A 20,436-nucleotide genomic window follows, 5' to 3' on the forward strand; every position below is an offset into this window, starting at 1 on the left:
GAATTATTGAGTAGTAGAATGAGTTAGGAGGGGATGTGAGTAGTAGTCACTTATGATGGGGATGTTTAGTCATCATTTTTATCCATTCAGGTATACCTTTTGGTTGTTGGTAAGGTAACGTTCTAGCATAACGTTTCCTGTGCTTACAGTTCTACGAAATTCTATTTGTTACTCATTGGATAGTTACTAAACATTTACTCTTAATATGTGAAAAGTAAGAACCAGAGTAAAACATATATGCCCCTCAGGATAGCTGACAATAAAGCACTCCTTTTAACCAATATTCTTTAAATATTAATTCAGTATTTATTTTAAGGAGAATTATAGCCTGCATGGAGGGAAGATTGGAGAAAGTGGGCCACTGGTTATAGGGGTTGGTCTTCCCTTGCGTCAGGTTCTTGGGCCTCAAACTTGGCAGAAGCTGCTTAGGGTTTAGGCCTTGCCTTCAGATGACCGTCTGGGGTCAGCTTGTTTACCCGGGGCAGGCTACCTAGAGGTTTGCCCTGACAGCTTCTCTCTCTGCCTCTGTCTGTCCCATAGTTGACTTGTACAGACATTCATTCCAAACATTTCTTTTTACAGTGTTTTTTTTTTTTTTTTTGAGACAGAGTTTCGCTCTTGTTACCCAGGCGGGAGTGCAATGGCACAATCTCGGCTCACTGCAACCTCCGCCTCCTGGGTTCAGGCAATTCTCTTGCCTCAGCCTCCTGAGTAGCTGGGATTACAGGCATGCGCCACCATGCCCAGCTAATTTTTTGTATTTTTAGTAGAGACGGGGTTTCATTATGTTGACCAGGATGGTCTCGATCTCTTGACCTCATGATCCACCCGCCTCGGCCTCCCAAAGTGCTGGGATTACAGGCTTGAGCCACCATGCCCGGCCCATTCCAGACATTTCTGTTATACTCCTTGAGAAGACAGTTCTGGCAAATGCTAGAACTTCTTTCTTTATCTCCCTTCCCTTCTATTCATGTTCTATTTCCAGGGACATTTTAGCATGCCATGAACATCAGTGCCCAGGGCAGTTTACTGATGTAGTTCCCTGAACAGCACAGTGCCAATTGGTGCTATATTAGAATATCAAATAATTAAATATAAACATTTCCATCCTGGAACAGATTCCTATATGTCCATAAAATGTCAAAGGAACAAGTAGAAAATAGACTTTTTTTTGTAAAGAAAGGCATACAGAAGTTCAGAACGACTATTTAAGTGCCCAGGGAGTATGAAGAGCCTAGGACTAGTTAGAGCCAGGTTTCCGGGTGAAATAATATATTATTAATAAATCCTCCTATGCAAAATGTTATCTTTTTAAACCTCAGATGGGTGTTATTCCATAGACTAGTATTTATTGTTCAGTAAAATATGAAAAATGCTTTTGATTCTTTGCTTATCTAGGGGTGTACTACAACTTGGTTATTCTTGGATCTCATTTTCCTGAAGAATAAAATGAACAAACGAAAAAAGCAAAGCCTTATTACTATGGCAACTATTCCTAATATATTCTTTCTTTCCTTTAGGTAAAATTGTTAACATTTACCAATGTAAAATATTTTGGAGGATTCTTTATGGAAAATACAGACTTTCACATTTACATTTCATTGAAGATGATTTTAATGTTTATTTAATTTCTAGGATAACCCTATTGGCAACTGGGATGGAAGATTTGATGGAGTGCAGCTTTGTAGTTTTGCATGTGTTGAAAGTACAATTCTATTGCACATCAATGATATCATCCCAGGTATGTTTTCTTTAAGTTTTATACATTTATAAGGCAAGCGTTTTTGAAAACTTTTTTATTTCAATAGGTTTTTGGGAAATAGGTGGTGTTTGGCTACATTAATCTTTAATGGTGATTTCTGAGATTTTTGTGCACCCATCATCTGAGAAGTGTGCACTCTACCCAGTGTGTAGTCTTTTACCCCTTGCCACGCCCCCGTTCTTTCCCCCCGAGTCCCCAAAGTCCAGTGTATCATTCTTATGCCTTTGCATCCTCATAGCTTAGCTCCTACATATGAGGGAGAACATCCAGTGTTTGGTTTTCCATTTCTGAATTGTTATACTTCACTTGGAGTAATAGCCTCCAGTTCCATCCAGGTTGTTGTGAATGCCATTATTTTGATCCTTTTTGTGGCTGAGTAGTATTCCTTGGTATCTGTATATACCACATTTTCTTTATCCACTTGTTGTTTGATGGGCATTTGGGAGGGTTCCATATTTTTGCAATTGCAAATTATGCTGCTGTAAACGTGCATGTGCAAGTGTCTTTTTCCTGTAATAACTTCTTTTCCTTTGGGTAGATTCCTAGTAGTGGCATTGCTGGATCAAATGGTGGAGCTACCTTTATTCTTTAAGGAGTCTCCACACTGTTTTCCATAGTGGTCATACTAGTTTATATTCCCACCAACAGTGTATAAGTGTTACCTTTTCACCACACCCACACCAACATGTATTTTTTTTAAATTTTTTGATAATGGCCATTCTTGCAGGAGTGAGGTGGTATCACATTGTGGTTTTGATTTGCATTTTCCTGATATTGGTGATGCTGAGCCGTTTCCCATGTGCTTTTTGGCCATTTGTATATCTTCCTTTCAGAATTGTCTAAAAGCGGGCTAATGTCCTTAGCCCATTTTTTGATGGGCTTGTTTGTTTTATTCTTGCTGATTTGTTTGAGTTCTTTGTAGATTCTGGATATTAGTAGATTCTTTGTAGGATGTATAGATTATGAAGATTTTCTCCCACTCTGCTGATTATTTCTTTTGCTTTGCAAGAAGTCTTTTAGTTTAATTAAGTCTCATCTATTTATCATTTTTGTTACATTTGCTTTCGGGTTCTTGGTTGTGAAGTCTTTGCCTAAGCCAGTGTCTAGAAGGGTTTTTCCAGTGTTATCTTCTAGAATCTTTATGGTTTTAGGTCTTAGATTTAAGTCATTGATCCATCTCTGAGGCAAATTTTCTCATATATATTTTGTTTTGAGAACATAAATATGAGCTTCAAGATGTATTTTAGAACTTGACTTTTATATTATGAAATTGTTATTAAATAGGATATCCTTTGTTACCCTCAAATGAAAATAATCAAGATTTTTGTTTCCAGAAGTATATGAGTATAAGGGTGGCATTCATATGTTTTCATTCACTTTTCCATCACCTGTCCATTCCAAGGGTGAAGGGGGAAGCCCTTCCTGGCAATTAGAAGGATCGGAAAATGTAATAAACTGCTACCTGAGTAAGAGCTTGTTTAAACTAGAAGCTTTTGCACAGAAATTGGTCATCTAATCTAATCTAATGTACTGTGGAGAAGATTCTTGCTGGATGACCTGTGAGATCCCTTCTAGTTTTGAGAAGGTGTGATTAATCAGGGGTCAAGACTCTAGTCAGAAATTGATTACTCAACTTTACATTTAGAAGAAGTATCAAGCAATCTTTTATTTTGCCTTAAACAAGTAGCACCTAGTGGCTGCTGTCAGGTAATTGACAATTTCTGTTGATAGCAACATCAACAGTTTCATTGCCCTGCTGTTAGGGGAACTCTCTGTGATACAGGCTAGTGCAATAAAGCCAACAGTGGCAGTCAGAGATGGTGATTCTCATTGAGCATTATGCAACTGTGATTAAAATGGCAGAAGGCCTGCAGGCAGACTGTAGCCAGGAATGTACTAGGCCCTGAGTTAATTACTTATACTTTTTTACATTCATAACAAACTTAAAATATAGGTCTTAATGATCCCCATTTTGCTGATAAAAAGCTGAGGCTTGGATGGACAAAAATTGCCAATATCAGAGTAAACGGTAGAGCCAGAATTCAAATCCGGACTTGTCTGATTAGAAAGCTGTGCTCTTTTCAGTACCTCTCCACCCCAAATCCTACCTGTATATTTAGGATGTGAAGACCTGCATAAAAAACCATACTTCTCAGTTTCACATGTATACCTGGCAATATTGTTTCCATGGAGATACATTTTGTCTCTAATTCTATAAAAGCTGAATTTTGCTATAGCAAGGATCACAATTGAATAAGTCTACTAAATTGTTTTTTTTTTCAAGTCATTTCAGGTCCTCAGTTTCTTTTCTTCTAAAAATGAAGGGGCTAATGCTAGATGATTCTTAAGTTTCCTTTTAGCCTGCACTGTTTGCCCTTCCAGTTTTCCTGTTGCTGGGGCAAGTAATCAATGCTTGTTTTTCAAGTTAGGGCATGCTTTCTGCTTTAGTTTTTGAGCTTTACATCAAGAGCACATTAATTTAGTTGGAGATATAGAATTCAAATAATAGCTTTTTTGTCACAGTTTGACATATTTTGCTTTACTTAATTTCTTTTAGTCAATTTTTAATTTTTTGCAAATTGAATTTCTAGTTATTTCTGTTTTTTGCTTCCCTTTGAAACAAATGGTTTACATTTAGGAAAAAGCATATATGTGCTTGATACTTTATTTGGCAAAATTTAATTTACTTTTTCATGATTGTTAATGGAGATAATACAATTTATTATTTTATGAATGAAAATACTTTTAACTATCATAATAAATGCTTATGGTTTTAAAAACAGTTTAATAAAAAGCCATTCCTTCATTCAGATATTATTAAGCCCTTACCTAGATGATGGGGATATTATAGTAGGAAGCAAAACTGGTAAAAATTCTTCTCGTGTGGAGTTTTCATTCTAGTGAGTAGAGACAGACAGTAAATATGTAATATGTATGATCAATTACATGATAATAAGATGGAGAATGATTAACAAGGTGGGGGGGAGGGAACACCAGGTTGTAGGGCGTGATTTTTCAATTTCATATAGGGTAGTTCTGATGAACCTTCTAATAAGGTGATGTTTGAGCTCTTGACATGAAGGAAGTTTGGGAGAGAACATGTGGATTCCACAGGAGAGCCTAAGGCTACAGCCAGCCTGGCCAGTTTGAGCAATGTGAAGAGTTGACTGTGGCGGCAGCAGATGAAGTGAGGGAGAAAGTGGTAGGAGCTGCAGTGGGAGCTCGAACGGGTAGTGCTAAGTGGGCTGCTGTGCGGATTCTTGGCTTTCACAGTGACAGAGGTGGGGAGCTATAGGTGAGTTTTTAACAAAGGACAACTCACCCTAATTTGCATTTTAAAATGATCTCTCCAGCTGCCTGTTAAGAATAAACTAGACAGAGGACAGAAACAGGGAGACCGGGAAGGAGACGGTTGTAGTTATCCACGTGAGAGACAGTCTTGGCTGGGATTGGGGTGGCATGAAAAGGATGGTGAGAAGTGAAGGATTTTGGATATGATGTAAAGATTACTAACAAGATTTGTAGATGGGTTGGGTGTGAGGTTTGACTGAGAGAGAACGGAATCAAGGATAATTCCAAGGTTGGAGAAGCAATTTACTCAGGCGGAAAGGACAACAGGAAGAGTGCATGTGGGGGAATGGGAGTTAGAAGTCAGAATCTTGGTTTTGATCATGTTAAAATTGAGACATATGTTAAACAATTTCATTTAAATTTTTATGTTATTATAAGAATTCATCTTCAATCCTTAAACATGGGCAATGTGCTGATCATTTTCATATTTAAGCAACATTTGGTTGGGTGCAGTGGTTCCCACCTGTAATCCCAGCACTTTGGGATGCCAAGGTGGGTAGGCGTCCTGATCAACTCCTAACGTGATCATCTCCTGATCATGTTAGGTCAGGAGTTCGAGACTAGCTTGGCCAACATGGTGAAACTCCCATCTCTACTAAAAATACAAAAATTAGCTTGGCATGATGGCAGGCACCTGTAGTCCCAGCTACTTGGGAGGCTGAGGCAGGAGAATCACTTGAACCTTGGGAGGTCGAGGCAGGAGAATCACTTGGGAGATGGAGGTTGCAGTAAGCTGAGATCACACCATTGCACTCCAGCCTGGGTGACAGAGTGAGACTCCATCTCAAAAAAAAAAACTTTTTCTTATGGAATGTATTTGCAAAAGTGTATATAACAACATGTATTAGGAATAATAATGAACTCATGAAAACTGACCATTTAGGTTAAGAAACAGAATACTAGAAGTACCTTAAAAACCACCTGCATACCTTGTCTTCATTATAATTGCAATATCTCCCTATGGGTGACCACTGTTTTGATTTTTTTCATTAATTATTTTCTTGCTTTTTATACTTTAATTATATCTCTATAACTAAACAATATACTGTTTAGTTTATCCTGCTTTTGAACTTAATGTAGTTAAAATCTTAATTGATTTCTAAATTACTTGCATCATTTACTTAAAATATATTTTGAGATTCTTTTCTGTGGACGAGGGTATTAATAGTTTGTTCGCTCTCACTGCTTCATAGTATATTTCATCGCGTGACTGTCCTGCAGCTTGGTGCCCATTGTAATATTAATGGACGCTTAGGTTTTATGGTGTTTCCACCTCCTCTTCAACACTTGGTACTGATTAAAATTTTTTGCCAATCGGACAGCTGAGAAATGGTATCTCAAGGTGATTTTAAAGTTACGAGTAGGATTGAACAGGCTTTTATATGTTTATACAACATTTGTGTCTTCTATTAAACGTTTATGTTTTTTGCCTGTTTTTCTGTTGAGTCGCTCATTTATTGACTCATGAGTTCTCTAGTTTTATAATTTTAATAAAATTCTTTTAATGTTTTATGAAATTTTAAACAGAAAAATTGAAAATTTTATATTGAGCATCTTTATGCATACCATCTAGATCCTACAATCAACATTTTACTTGCTTTATCATGTGTCTGGCCATCATTTTATTTATGTATTAATCCATCATGTTTTCTTGTGCATTTCACATGAAGTTGCAGATATCAGTTCGCTTCCTCCTAAATACTTTAGTGTGCATCTAATTAACTAGAGACAAGTATTTGGGGTTTTCTTTTTTATTTCAGATAGAAGTCACACATATAATGAAATACATAGGATTTATTTGGGTTTTAACTAGTACATATATAACCTTAAATTTGAAACCTCTATTAAGTTACTAAAACAATTTTAATAAGAAATCCGTTCATGTATCTCAAATCGAAATAAAAAAGTACAATAAAAAGTCTCATTTCCATTTTTATGCCATCTGGCTCAATTGCCTGTTCACTCCATCCTTTGTTTCTCACTAGTCACAGTTTTTAATCTTATATATCTTTCCAGTGTTTCTTTATAAAATATAAATATTCTTATTCCCCCTTCCCTTTTAATACAAGAAGTGTACTGGATGCACCATGCTGCTGTTTGCTTTATTCTCTTCATTTTATATCTTAGAACTCTTCATGTATTTGTGAAGAGAGGTTCTTGTTTTTTATAGTGTATAATTTCCATTGTATGGAAAACAATTCCATAATCTAACCAGTTTCCTATAGATGGATATTTGGGTTGGTCTTGACTTTCTGATATTCCACACAATGTTACTGTAACCTGAACATCACTGTTTCTCACATGCATGTCTGTAGGATAAATTCCCAGAAGTGTAGTTGTTTGATGAAAGGGTTTATGCATTGGTATTGTTCTAGATATTGCTAATTGCTTTCTGTAGTGGCTAAAACAATTGATATTCCTGTCAGTAGAATGCAAGGATCATAACTTACAGCTTTCCCATGAGGGTGTTTTTTTTCCCCCTAATCTGATAGATAAAAAGTATATTTCAGTGTATATAATACATTTGCAAAGAGAAATTTGCATATCTTCTGATGAGTGATGTTGAACATGTTTGCATATAATTAAGAGCAGTTTCTTTCTGTGAACTGTTCACATCTGTGCCTATTTTTAACTTGGGTTAGGTTATTGGTCTTTCTTCTCACTGATTTCTTCATGTGTTAGGGAAGCAAACTCTTTCATGATGGGAGGTGCAAATATTGCCCAGTCTTCCACCCTCATTTGTCATTTGTCTTTTTTTTTAAATCCCTTATTTATCGGTCATCCTTATTTGTTATTACTGTTGTAAAATATATATAACAAGATGTACCATTTTAGCAGTTTTTAAGTGTATAATTCAGTGGCATTAAGTATGTTTACAATTGTGCAACCATCACCACTATCGATTTCCAGAAACTATTATAGAAACTCCATACCCGCGAAGAAATAGCTCCCCATCCCTCTCTCTCTCCAGCCTCTGGTCATCTCTGTTCTCTGCTCTTTGTCCTTATGACTTTGCCTATTCTGGGTATCTAATATTAGTGGAATCATAGATTTGTCCTTTGTATCTGATCATTTTACTTAGTGTGATGTCTTTTGACTTTGGTACTTTTTGCCATACAGGATTTGAAAACTTTTTAGGCCATTGTATTGATCATTTTTGTTCTAATAGCTTCTGGATTTTGAGTTACTCTAAGGTTATAAAGCAATTTCCCTGTGTTTTCTTCTAGAACTTTGTGGTTTTAGTACATATCTATCTATCTATCATCTATCTATCTATCTATCTATCTATCTATCTATTTATCTGACCCATTTCTGTTTTATGTGGTATATGATGTGAAATATAGATCCAATTTAACTACTTTAAATTTTTGCCACAGGTAGAAGATACCCAGTTGTCTTAGTATCATTTATTAAAAAGTCCATCTTTATTGATTTGAGAGGCCACTTTCATCATACTAAATTTCTATGTGTAGTTTGGTGTATGTCTGGACTTTCTGTTTTATCTCCCCAGGCTCCAATACCACATTGTTCTTAATGATTTTTTAAAAACTGTATATATTCATGGGGTACAAATACAATTTTGCTACACTGGTATATTGCACTGTGGTAAGGTCAGGGCCTTCAGCACATCCGTCACTGGAGCGATGTACACTGTACCCACCAAGCAGCCTCCCATCATCCACCCCTCACCGCCTCTGAGTCCCCCATTGTTCATCTTTTCACACTCTGCTTCCACGTGTGATTCTTTGTAATGTGTTTTAATATTATCAACACTAGTATCCTCTCACTGTTGTTTTGAATTTTCCTATTCGATATTGTTTTCAAAATAGTTATCTTCTTGATAGTTTTGCATTTTCACATTTAAGTGTTTCACTTAGATTTCGTTTTGTACAGGATATGAAATATGGGTACAGATATCCAATTTGACCTTCCATGCTTGCTGTGTATAAATCAAGTTTCCAGATGTATACGTGTGAATCTTTCTGAGCCCTGGTGTTTCCCTACACTAAAGCCTATCCATAGCGTTAGAAGTCTTGGTAGCTGTGAGAGTACATTTCCATTGTTCTTTTTCATGATGAGTGTCTTGGCTATTCTTAGCCTTTGGACTTCATTGTAAGTTTAAGTAGCAGCTTCTCAAATACTGTAAGAGAGTTCTGTTAGGATTTTGGAATTGCAGTTAATCAGTAGAATAATTGGAGGATAATTGACATTTCTATGATATTAAAACTTCTAGTCCATGATCATTATATAGCCTTTCATTTATTTTTCTTTTCATTTATAATTTTCTCCATGAAGAGCTTACATGCCTTTTGATACATTGTAAGGTAAAGCATATTTTCTAACAGTGTTGTGCTGATGTGGAAATACAATTGCATTTTTTTTTTTTTTTAGAAAACAGCTTTATTGAGATGTAATTTATAATCACTCAGAGTATACAAATCAATGCACTTTAGTGCATTGACAGATATGTGCAATTGTCAAGACAATTTTAGAACATTTTCATCACCTCAAAAAGAAATGCTGCACCCCTTAGTGATCACTCCTCAAACCCTTCATCCTTGTTAGTCCTAAGTAACCACCAGTCTACTTTCTGTCTCTGTATGTTTGCCTTTTCTGGACATTTCATTTAAATGGAATCACATTATATGTGGTCTTTTGTGATTGACTTTTTTCACTTAGCATATTTTCAAGGTTCCTCCATATTGCAGCATATGTCAGAATTTCCTTCCTTCCTAAGGCAGAATAATATTCCATTGTATGGATACATTACATTTTGTTTATTTATTAGTAGATAGATGTTTGGGGTTTTTTCACCTTTTGGCTACAATGAATAGTGCTGCTAAAAACATGCATGCACAAGGTGTTGTGTGGACATATACTTTCATTTCTCTTGGGTTTATATCTGGGAGTGGAATTGCTGGGTCGTATGATAACTCCACGTTTAATCATTTGTGGAACTGCCAGACCATTTCCCAAAACAGCCACACCGTTTTACATTCCTACTAGCAGTGTGTAAGGGTTTTTATTTCTTTGTCCTTGTTAATAATTGTTATTATCTGACTTTTGATTCTAGCCATCCTTGTGGGAATGAAGTTAATTTTGAATTCTTTTATTTTTAAAAAGTGGTTTCTTACTGTCCTAGCTAGTACCTCTAAATACAACATTGAATAGAAGTAGTGATGGAAAGCATCTTGGCCTTTTTTCCTGACCTTAAAGAAAATGCTTTCAACATTTCATTATTAAGTGTGATGTTTGCTATAGAGTTTTATTGTTGTATTGTCATTTATCAGGTTAGCGAGTTACCTACTGTTCCTAGTTTTCTAACAGTTTTATCATGAGTTGATGTTGAATTTTATCAACCCCTATTCTCTATTGAGATAATCCTATTGTCTTTCAATCTGCTAATTTTCTAATATTGAATCAACCTTACATCCCTAATATAACCCTAATCTCCTCATGATTCATATTTTGCTTGGTCCAGTTTGCTAGTATTTGCATGCTGTTTTAAAAACCTCTGTTTAAAGGAGATATTGGCCTATCCTTTTTCCTTCTTAGCTGTCCCTGTCTGGTTTTAAAATCAAAGTCATGCTTGTCTCGTAAAGCACCTGGGAAAAGTTTCTTTTATTTTGTTATTTGAAAGAGTTTATGTAAGATTAGAATCACCTATTCCTTGAGTATTTGGCAAAGCTTCTTTTTGTGGAAATGTTTAGCTACCGATGAAATATCCTTTAACATTTCTGTTTGGTTTTGATTGTCTTTTGTAAGTTTTATTTTTATAAATGTATCCATTTAATTTGTTTTCGAAGCTTTGGACATTGTTTTGTTTATAAAAGCCTCTTAATTTTCTCTTCAACCTCAGCAGCATCTGCACTATATTCCTGTTTTTATCCAAAACTTAATCATTTGTGCTTTCTTATATTCCTCACCAATCTTACCAGTGGTTTCTCACTTTCATTTTTTCAAAGGACCAACTTTTGGCTTTCTTAATTCTTTCTAGATATACTAATACACTATTATTTTTACTGTGTAACTAGCGCATTTTTAGGTCTAAGCCCTTAGTTCTCAGCCTGGGATGCTTTTATATCCTGGGGACATTCAACAGTGCCTGGAGATTTCTGATTGCCACATCTGGTGTAAGAGTAGGTCCCCTAATGGGTGGAGGCCAGAGATGCTGCTAAACTTTCTATGGCACACAAGGCATTCCTGAACAACACAGAATTATCTGGTTCAGAACCTCAGTAGAATTGAGCTTGAGACACCCTGTCCTAAGCAAATTCTAGGAGTTATGGTCATTTTATAATGTTAACTTGCTGGATGGCTATGGGGGAATCACTTGAAAAATAAATTTTCTTTCATTATTTATGTATTCTTGGAGGGATAACCAATTCTGTGCTGATACTGTTTTTCCCAAAACAACACAGATAAATGTAATTTCACTTGTCTTACAAAATCAAACACAGGCACACCTCATTTTATTGTGCTTTTCTTTACTGTGCTTCATACATATGTGTTTTTTATTAATTGAAGGTTTGTGGCAATCCTGCTTCGGGCAAGTCTGTCAATGCCATTTTTCCAATAGCATCTGCACACTTTGTGTCTCTGTGTCACATTTTGGTAATTCTGGCAATATTTCAAACCTTTTAATTATTATTACATCTGTAATGGTGATCTGTAATCAATGGTCTTTGATGTAACTATTGAAATTGTTTCAGAGCACCACAAACCACACCCATATAAGATGACAAATTCCACCAATAAATGTTGTGTGTTCTGACTGCTCCACTGACCAGGCAGGCCCCTGTCTCTCTCACTTCTTGGGCCTCCCTATTTCCTAAGACCCAACAATATTAAAATTAGGCCAGTTCATAACTCTATGATGGCCTCTAAGTGTTCCAGTGAAAGACAGAGTTGCACATCTCTCACTTGCAATCAAAATGTAGAAATGATTAAGCTTAGTGAGGAAGGTATGTTGAAAGCCAAGATAGGCTGAAAACTAGGCCTCTTGTTCCAAAGTTAGCCAAGTTGTGAATGCAAAGGAAAACTTCCTGAAGGAAATTAAAAGTGCTACTTTAGTGAACACATGAATGATAAAAAAACAAAACAGCCTTATTGCTGATATAGAGGAAAGTTTAGTTATCTGGAAAGAAGATCAAACCAGCACATTTCCTTAAGCCAAAGCCTAATTCAGAGCAAGGGCCTAACTCTCTTCAATTCTTTAAAGGCTGTGACAGGTAAGGAGCTGCAGAAGAAAAGTTGGAAGTTCAGACAGGTTGGTTCATAAACTTTAAGGAAAGATGCCATCACCATAACATAAAAGTACAAGGTGAAGCAGCAAGTACTGATATAGAAGCCGCTGCGAGTTATCAGGTCTAGGTAAGTTAATTGATGAAAATGGCTATATTAAAGAAAAGATTTTCCATGTAGGCAAAACAGCCTTCTATTGCAAGAAGATACCATCTAAGACTTTCATAGCTGAGAGAAGTAGTCAATGCCTGGCTTCAAAGCTTCAAAGGATAGGCTGACTCTTTTGCTAGGGTTAATGCAGCTGGTGATTTTTAAGTTGAAGCCAGGATTCTGATAATCCTAAAGCCCTTAAGAATTATGCTAAATCTACTTTTTCTGTGCTCTATAAATGGAACAACAAAGCCTGGATGATAACACATCTATTTACAGCATGCTTAACTGGATATTTTAAGTCTACTATTGAGACCTACTGCTCAGCAAAAGATTCCTTTCAAAATATTACTGTTCATTGATGATGCAGCTGGTCACTCAAGAGCTTTGGTGGAGATGCACAAGGAGATTAATGTTATTTTCATGTCTGCTAGCACAATATCCATTTTGCAGCATATGGATCAAGGAGTAATTTCTACTTGCAAGTGTTATTTAAGAAATATATTTTGTAAGGCTGCCATAGATCATGATTCCTCTGATAGACGGGCAAAGTCAATTGAAAACTGCAAACGATTCATCATTCTAGATGCCATTAAGAACATTCATAATTCATGGGAGGTCAAAATATTAACATTAACAGGAATTTGGGAGGTTGACTTTGAGGGGTTGAAGACTTCAGTGGTGAAAGTAACTGTAGATGTGGTGGAAATAATGAGAACTACAACTAGAGGTGGAGTCTGAAAATATACTTGACTGAATTGCTGCAATTTCATGATCAAACTTGAACGGATGAGGAAAGGAAAAGTAGTTTCTTGAGATGACATCGATTCCTGATGAGGATACTATGCACATTGTTGATTTGACAACAAAGGATTTAGAACATTCCATAAACTTAGCAAAGCAGCAGCAGGCCTTGGGAGAGGATTGACTCCAGTTTTGAAAGAACTATTGTGAGTAAAATGCTATCAAACAGTATCACATGCTACAGAGAAATCTTTTATGAAAGAAAGAGCCAACTTCATTGTTGTCTTATTTTAAGGAATTGCCACAGTCACTCCAGCCTTCAGCAACCATCACCCTGATCAATCAGCAGCCATCCACACCACACTGAGGCGAGAACCTTCACTAGCAGGAAGACTATGACTCATTGAGGGCTTGGATAATCATTACCATTTTTTAGCATTGAAATATTTTTTAAATTAAGGTGTATACATTATTTTCTTTAACATAATGGTATTGCACACGTAATGGACTACAGTATAGTGCAAACATAACTTTCATATGCACTGGGAAACCAAACATTTGTGTGACTTGCTTTATTGTGATATTTGTTGTGTTGTGGTGCTCTGGAAAGGAACCTGCAGTATCTCCGGGGTATGCCTGTATGAGTTTGTGGGTTTCAATTTTTTTTTTTTAATTTCCAAAGGGTACTTTTGAAAGCTCAAAAAAAAAAAAAATAAATAAATAAATAAGCATTTTATATTGAGAGTAACTGTTCTCTTTACCTACCTTAATTGCTTTTCTTTGAATTTTACATTTAACAGCTGAATGTAATTCATTATATTGAATAAGTTAGGAGACTAGGGAAATCATTAGTTTAGTGTTATAATTTGAGATACCTGAGCTATGAAGTTGGCTTATGTATAATTGATTGTTTTTCTCTTTTGGCTGTAGAATAAATACTTGAAGTGCTTTCCCCCACACACTCTAGAGCTATATTTTTTTCTGTATATTTTTTCCACATCTCAATTTGGTTTGAAATGTAAATTATCTTGGGTTCTACAGTAGCACTTAAAAAGAAAAGAAAAAAGCTACCCTTTCTATTTTTCCTGGAATATAACCTAACAAAGAATTCTTCATTAGTAGTGTTTATCTTAAAAACATTTCCAGTTTTGTTTTATTAAAATATTGATGGAGGATTAAAATAATACAAATTAGTTACATGAATATCTTGGGCGTCACTTGTCAGGCACACTTTGATCTTCTAAATCAGTAGTTATCATTGCCATTATTGCTGGCTCAGAGCAGTGATGAGAAAGGAAAAGAATGGTACTTTTTTTTCTTTTAAAGCTCGATTTTCATAAATCCTGAATAGGAGATAATTAAGAATGATACCAGCTTTTATAACATAATACATAAATTACACTTATTTGCCAACAAACAAAGCTTGCAAATAGTCTTTAAAAATTAAAGTTGTTTAAATGAAAATTAATTTAGTTTATTTGAATGAGTCTTCATCTATCTTTTATGTCATCATTAGGACTCTTTTCTTGAGAGGAAAAAAAATCAAAGTGTCTTCTTTAGTTCCTTAGTTTCTTTTTCTTGCCCAATTAGCTTCATTTGTAAGACAGAATTCATATCTTCAGTATTTAAAAAAGAAAGATTCTTTTTGGAGCAGTTGAACAGCTGGGGAGCTTAGGAAAGAATTCTTTCTAGTCAATTGCTTGTAATAGTGGCTTCTGAAGGATACCTTTGACTAAAAGATGCAGGAATCTTAAACCTATTATAAAATTGTTTCTCTCCTTATTTCTGTTCTAAATGGTTAAAAACACTGCTAACATATCTAATTTGACATTATGTTTAGGTTCTTGAAGTTGTTATGACGAAGCACATCAATTAGCGCCACTCCAAAATTATACATTTCTGGTTTTCTAGTTCAACCTGTGTCTTCTGTTCTAGTTGTGGGGGTTGGAAGTATAACGCTATTTTTTTCACGATCTCCGCAATCAATAGTGAACATATCCATCACCCCAAAGTATGTCCTTTGGGATCCCTCCTTCTGCCTCTGCCTGTCCTCCCGTGCCCCACATTCAGACAACCACTGGTCTTCTTCATGTCAGTATACACTTGTTCATATTTTTAAGGATTTTATAGAAGTGGAATAACTCAGGATACATTCTTTTTTTGTGTGGCTTCTTTCACTCAATGTAATTATTTTAAAATTCATCCATGTTGTTATTTTTATTGCTGCTGTAGTTATACTAGTTTCTATATCCATTCACTTGTTGATGGACACTTGAGTTGTTTTCAGTTTTTGGCTACTATGAATAATGCTGCTATGAAAATTTGCATACCTATCTTCATATGGACATATGTCTTCATTTCACTTGAGTACCTACCTAGATGCGGAATGGCTGATAATATTGTAGATGATTGTTAACTTAAATAAAACCCCCAAACCTTCCAAGCTGTGTTTCCAAAGTGGTTGCATTATTTTACATTTCCAGCAGCAATATATCAGAGTTATGGTTCTTCCATATCTTTGCCAACACTTGGTGTGATCAGTTTTTCAAGTTTTAGCAACATCTAATTGTGGTTTTACTCTGTACTTCATTGGTGACCAGTGACATCAAACATCTTTCCATGTGTGTATTTGTCATTTACATGTCTTCTTTGGTTTCATATCTGTGCAAGGCTTTTGTCAATTTTTTTTTTTTTTTGACATGGAGTTTCACTCTTGTTACCCAGGCTGGAGTGCAATGGTGCGATCTTGGCTTACCGCAACCTCCACCTCCTGGGTTCAGGCAATTCTCCTGCCTCAGCCTCCTGAGTAGTTGGGATTACAGGCATGCACCACCATGCCCAGCTAATTTTCTGTATTTTTAGTAGAGACAGTGTTTCACCATGTTGACCAGGATGGTCTCGATCTCTTGACCTCGTGATCCATCCGCCTCGGCCTCCCAAAGTGCTGGGATTACAGGCTTGAGCCACCGTGCCCGCCGGCTTTTGTCAATTTTTAATTGTTTCTTTATGATTGGGTTTTGAGAGTTATTTATAAATTCTAAATACAAGCTCTTTTTCAGACATATGACTTACAGACATTCAGATTATTATAGATTCACATGCAGAGAGAGGGATCCTGTGTGCCCTTTAGCCAGTTTTTCCCAGTAGTAACATATTGGAAAGCAAGCCATGTGCAACATCACAACCAGAATTTTGACTCTGTTATGGTCAAGAGGCAGAACACTCCCATCTCACAGAGATCCTGTATGTTGCCCTTTCATTGCCACATGAATTCCCTCTTACTCCTACCCCATCCTTAACCTCTGACATCCACTCATCTACTCCTCATTTCTATAATTTAGTCATTTCAAAAATGTTACATAAATGGAGTTGTACAATATGTAGCCTTTTGAGACTGGCTCTTTTTTTCACTCAGCATAATTCTCTGGAGATTTATCTATATTATTTTATATATCCATGGGTCGTTCCTGTTTATTACTGCTATATCCATATTATGGATGTATCAATTTGTTTAACTGTTTACCCACTGAAGGACATCTGGTTTGTTTCAAGTTTTTGGCCATTATGAATAATGCTTTTATAAATATTTATGCACAGTTTCTTGAGTGCACATAAATCTTTATTTCTTGGGCATAATTGTCCAAGTGTGTATTTGCTGATATTTGCAGATTTTGATTCTTAAGAAATGACTAAACTGTTTTCCAGAGTGACTGTACTGTTTTACATTACCATTGGCAATATAAGGGAAATCCAGTTTCTCTGTATCCTTTCCAGCATTTTATGTTGTCAGTATTTTTAATTTTAGCCATTTGGAGAGATTTGTAGTTGTATCTCATTGTGATTTTAATTTGAGTTTACCTGATGGCTGCTGGTGTTGAACCTCATTCTGTGTGCTCACTGTCATTTGTGTGTGTGTGTGTGTGTATATATATATATATATATATATATATATATATATATATTAGATGGAGTCTTATGCAGTCACCCAGCAGGCTGGAGTGCAGTTGCACGATCTCAGCTCACTGCAACCTCTGCCTCCTGGGTTCAAGTGATTCTCTTGCCTCAGCCTCCTGAGTAGCTGGGACTACAGGCATGCGCCACCATGCATGGCTAATTTTTGTATTTTTAGTAGAGACATGGTTTCATCATGTTGGCTAGGCTGGTCTCAAACTCCTGACCTCAAGTGATCCACCGCCTTGGCCTCCCAAAGTGCTGGGATTTCAGACGTAAGCCACTGTGCCCAGCCTTCTTATATATTCTTGAGTGAAAGATGTCTTCATCTCTTTTGCCCAGGTTCTCATTGGATCCTGTGCTTTTTTACTGATGAGTTTTGAGAAGTCTTTATGTGTTCTAGATACTAATTATTGGTTCGATATGGTTTGTACATTTTATCTCTCAGTGTGTAGCTTGTCTTTTCATTCCCTTAACAGGGTCTTTCACAGAGTACAAGATTTTTATTTTTATGATGTCCAATTGATAAAGTTTTCCTTGTATGGATCATGCTTTTGTGTCAAGTTCAACAACTTTTGTTTAGCTCTACATATGGAAGATTTTCTCCTAAGCTTTTAAAAATTAAAATGTAATATGTTGTGCAACCCTCATCGCTATCCACTTCCAGAACATTTTCATGGGAGCCCAGTACCCAGTAAGCAGTTACTTCCCATTGTCTCTTACCCTCAGCCCCTGGCAACCACTGATCTGCTTTCTGTCTACCGATTTGCTTATTCTGGACATTTCACATAAATAGAATAAAAAAGATCTGGCTTCTTCAGTTAAGCACAATCTTTTCAAGGTTCATCCATGTGAAAGCAAAATCAGTACTCTAGAATCCTATGGTTCATATTCTAATAAATGGATCTGCTATATTTTGTTTATCCACTTATCAGTTGATGGACTTTAGTTTCTAGTTTTTGACTATTGTTAAAAATGCTTCTGTGAACGTTCATATACAAGTTATTCTGTGGACATCTGTTTTCAGTTCTGTTGGGTACTGCCTAGGAGTGGAATTGCTGGGTCATATGGTGACCCTGTGTTTAGTCACGTTTGTGGAACTGCCAGATGGTTTTCCGAAGGAGCTGCACCATTTGCTTTTCCAGGCCACAATGTATGAGCGTTCTAATTTCTTTGCATCCTTTTCTCTGTTTTCCAAAACGTTTCATCGATTTACTTTTTACATTTAAGTCTATAATCTATTTTGAATTATTTTTTTATAAGGTGTGAGACTGAAATAGAATTTCTTTTTTAAAAAAATCCATGGATATCTAATTGCTCCATCACTATTTGTTGAAAAGACTCTTCCATTGAATTAGTTTTGTGCCTTTGTCAAAATTCAGTTGGATATATTTGTGTCCAACTTCTTGGTTCTCCTTTCTGTTCCATTGATCTGTGTGTCTACCCTACTGCCCATATCTTGGTCTCTATCACTGTGGCTAACTAGTAAGTCTTGCAATCTATTAAACAAATCCCTCCTATTTTATTCTTCTTTCCCAAAGTTATTTTAGCTATTCTAGATCTTTTTCCTTTTCATACGCATTTGGAATAATCGTGTGTGCATCTATACAAAATCTTGTTGAGATTTTGATAGGAACTGCATTAAACCTGAATATAACTTTGGGGAGAATTGATATCCTTTGGCTAGAGAGAGCAGAACTTTTGTTGGGGCCTTCTTTTGTCTGTACCTATTGTTTCCAGGGTGCTGACTTATTTAGCTCTAAGAATGGAATAAGAATGCAGTCAAGAAGGAAACCCAGAGGGAAATCTCCATGATGTTATTTCTTAGGTCTTGAGGTTCCTAGCTGGTCTACCTTCTCATCTCTATTTTTCAAAGCCTTCTTATGGTCTACCTTCTCATCTCTATTTTTCAAAGCCTTCTTATATTTGTTTTATATATTATGTCTAGAGTTTTTAGTTGTGCTTAGCAAGAGAAATAGGAAGTACATCTACTTCATCTTCCCTGAAGTGGAACTTGCATCTTCCTTTTTAACTTAACAATAGATGTTAGAGATTATTTCATATTAGTACATAAATTGTATACTTAATCTTTTGTTTAAATCATTGTATTATATTTCATTTTCTGCATGTACCATAGTTTTTGAATCAGTCTCCTCCCGATGAGCATTTAGGTTGTTTTCAATCTTTTGCTGTTATAAACAGTGCTTCAGTGGATAACTTCGTATCTCTGTATCAGTTAGCATTTGTGCCTGTATAACTAAAAGAGAACTTCCTAAGAGTAGAACTGCTAGGTCAAAGGATATGTGCATTTTACATTTTGATAGATAATAATACATGGCTTTCATAGAGATTGCCTGTCAATCAGGATCACTGTGAATGTTGCCTGTATAGGCAGAACTTGTGGTCCTATGAGACAGTTAGAGCTGGAGTCTTGAAGGATAATTTGAAGCATCAGATCTCAGTATGCAACTTTTGGTGTTATCTGTATGGCACCTTTTAGCATTTCTTGAACCATTTTTCATATACTATTATGGAAAATATTTATTCTGATTAGGAACCCAACCTTCTAGAAATTTTTGAATAGCTTCTATGTAGGATATGTCTGTTATTGGGCTTAATAATACCTCATTTTACTCAAGTAAACTGTATTTTCTTCACAAGATAGAAATCTTGGATGTTAAATTCTCATTTGAGTCTGAATTATGCTCTTGTGGCTGCTGATGTTAAGCAGTACATTAATTAAACAATTTCTCTTAATTTACTAGGTCATTCAAATTCATAGACATTTCATTTGATTTGAGCAATAACTTGTTCACGAGTTTATTGTTAAGATTTGCAGCTTAAGATTCTCCAAGGGATTTTTCTTTTTCTGGTTAAACCAACAAGTGATGAATAAGCTGTGAATTTTCTTAAATGCAGTCTTGCTGCATATATATAATGGATACATTTGGCACATATTTATCTCTGTACATATTTCTGCATAAGGATGCATATGCACAAATATGGCTACATATTTCTCTTTTCCTGAGTTGGTGAACACTTCTAATTCACTTAAGTTTGAAAGCTTTGCTTCATGACCCAAGTACTTTTGGGCCATGAACACAGTTGTGACAAAGTAACAAGAAATATTTGGTGTGTAATTGCTGGAGGACAAGTTAGAGGTGGTTTGTGTTCTTTATCCGCATAGAATTCTAATTCTGATGGAATGTCCTCTTCTTCAGAGCTGATATTTA

General features: G+C 35.8%; 1 protein-coding gene across 5 annotated transcripts in view; it reads left to right on the forward strand.

Moving 5' to 3' along the window:
* Window positions 1-20,436, forward strand: part of CYLD (CYLD lysine 63 deubiquitinase) — a 54,011-nt gene that overhangs the window by 10,610 nt on the left and 22,965 nt on the right. For all 5 annotated transcript variants that reach the window (XM_054248783.2, XM_035282699.3, XM_054248784.2 and 2 more), the window contains exon 5: window positions 1,636-1,741. In XM_054248783.2, the coding sequence (XP_054104758.1) occupies window positions 1,636-1,741 (106 nt within the window). The remainder of the gene's footprint in view (window positions 1-1,635; window positions 1,742-20,436) is intronic.

This window comes from Callithrix jacchus, chromosome 20 (genome assembly GCF_049354715.1).
Source record: "Callithrix jacchus isolate 240 chromosome 20, calJac240_pri, whole genome shotgun sequence".
Taxonomy (NCBI): Eukaryota; Metazoa; Chordata; class Mammalia; order Primates; family Cebidae; genus Callithrix; species Callithrix jacchus.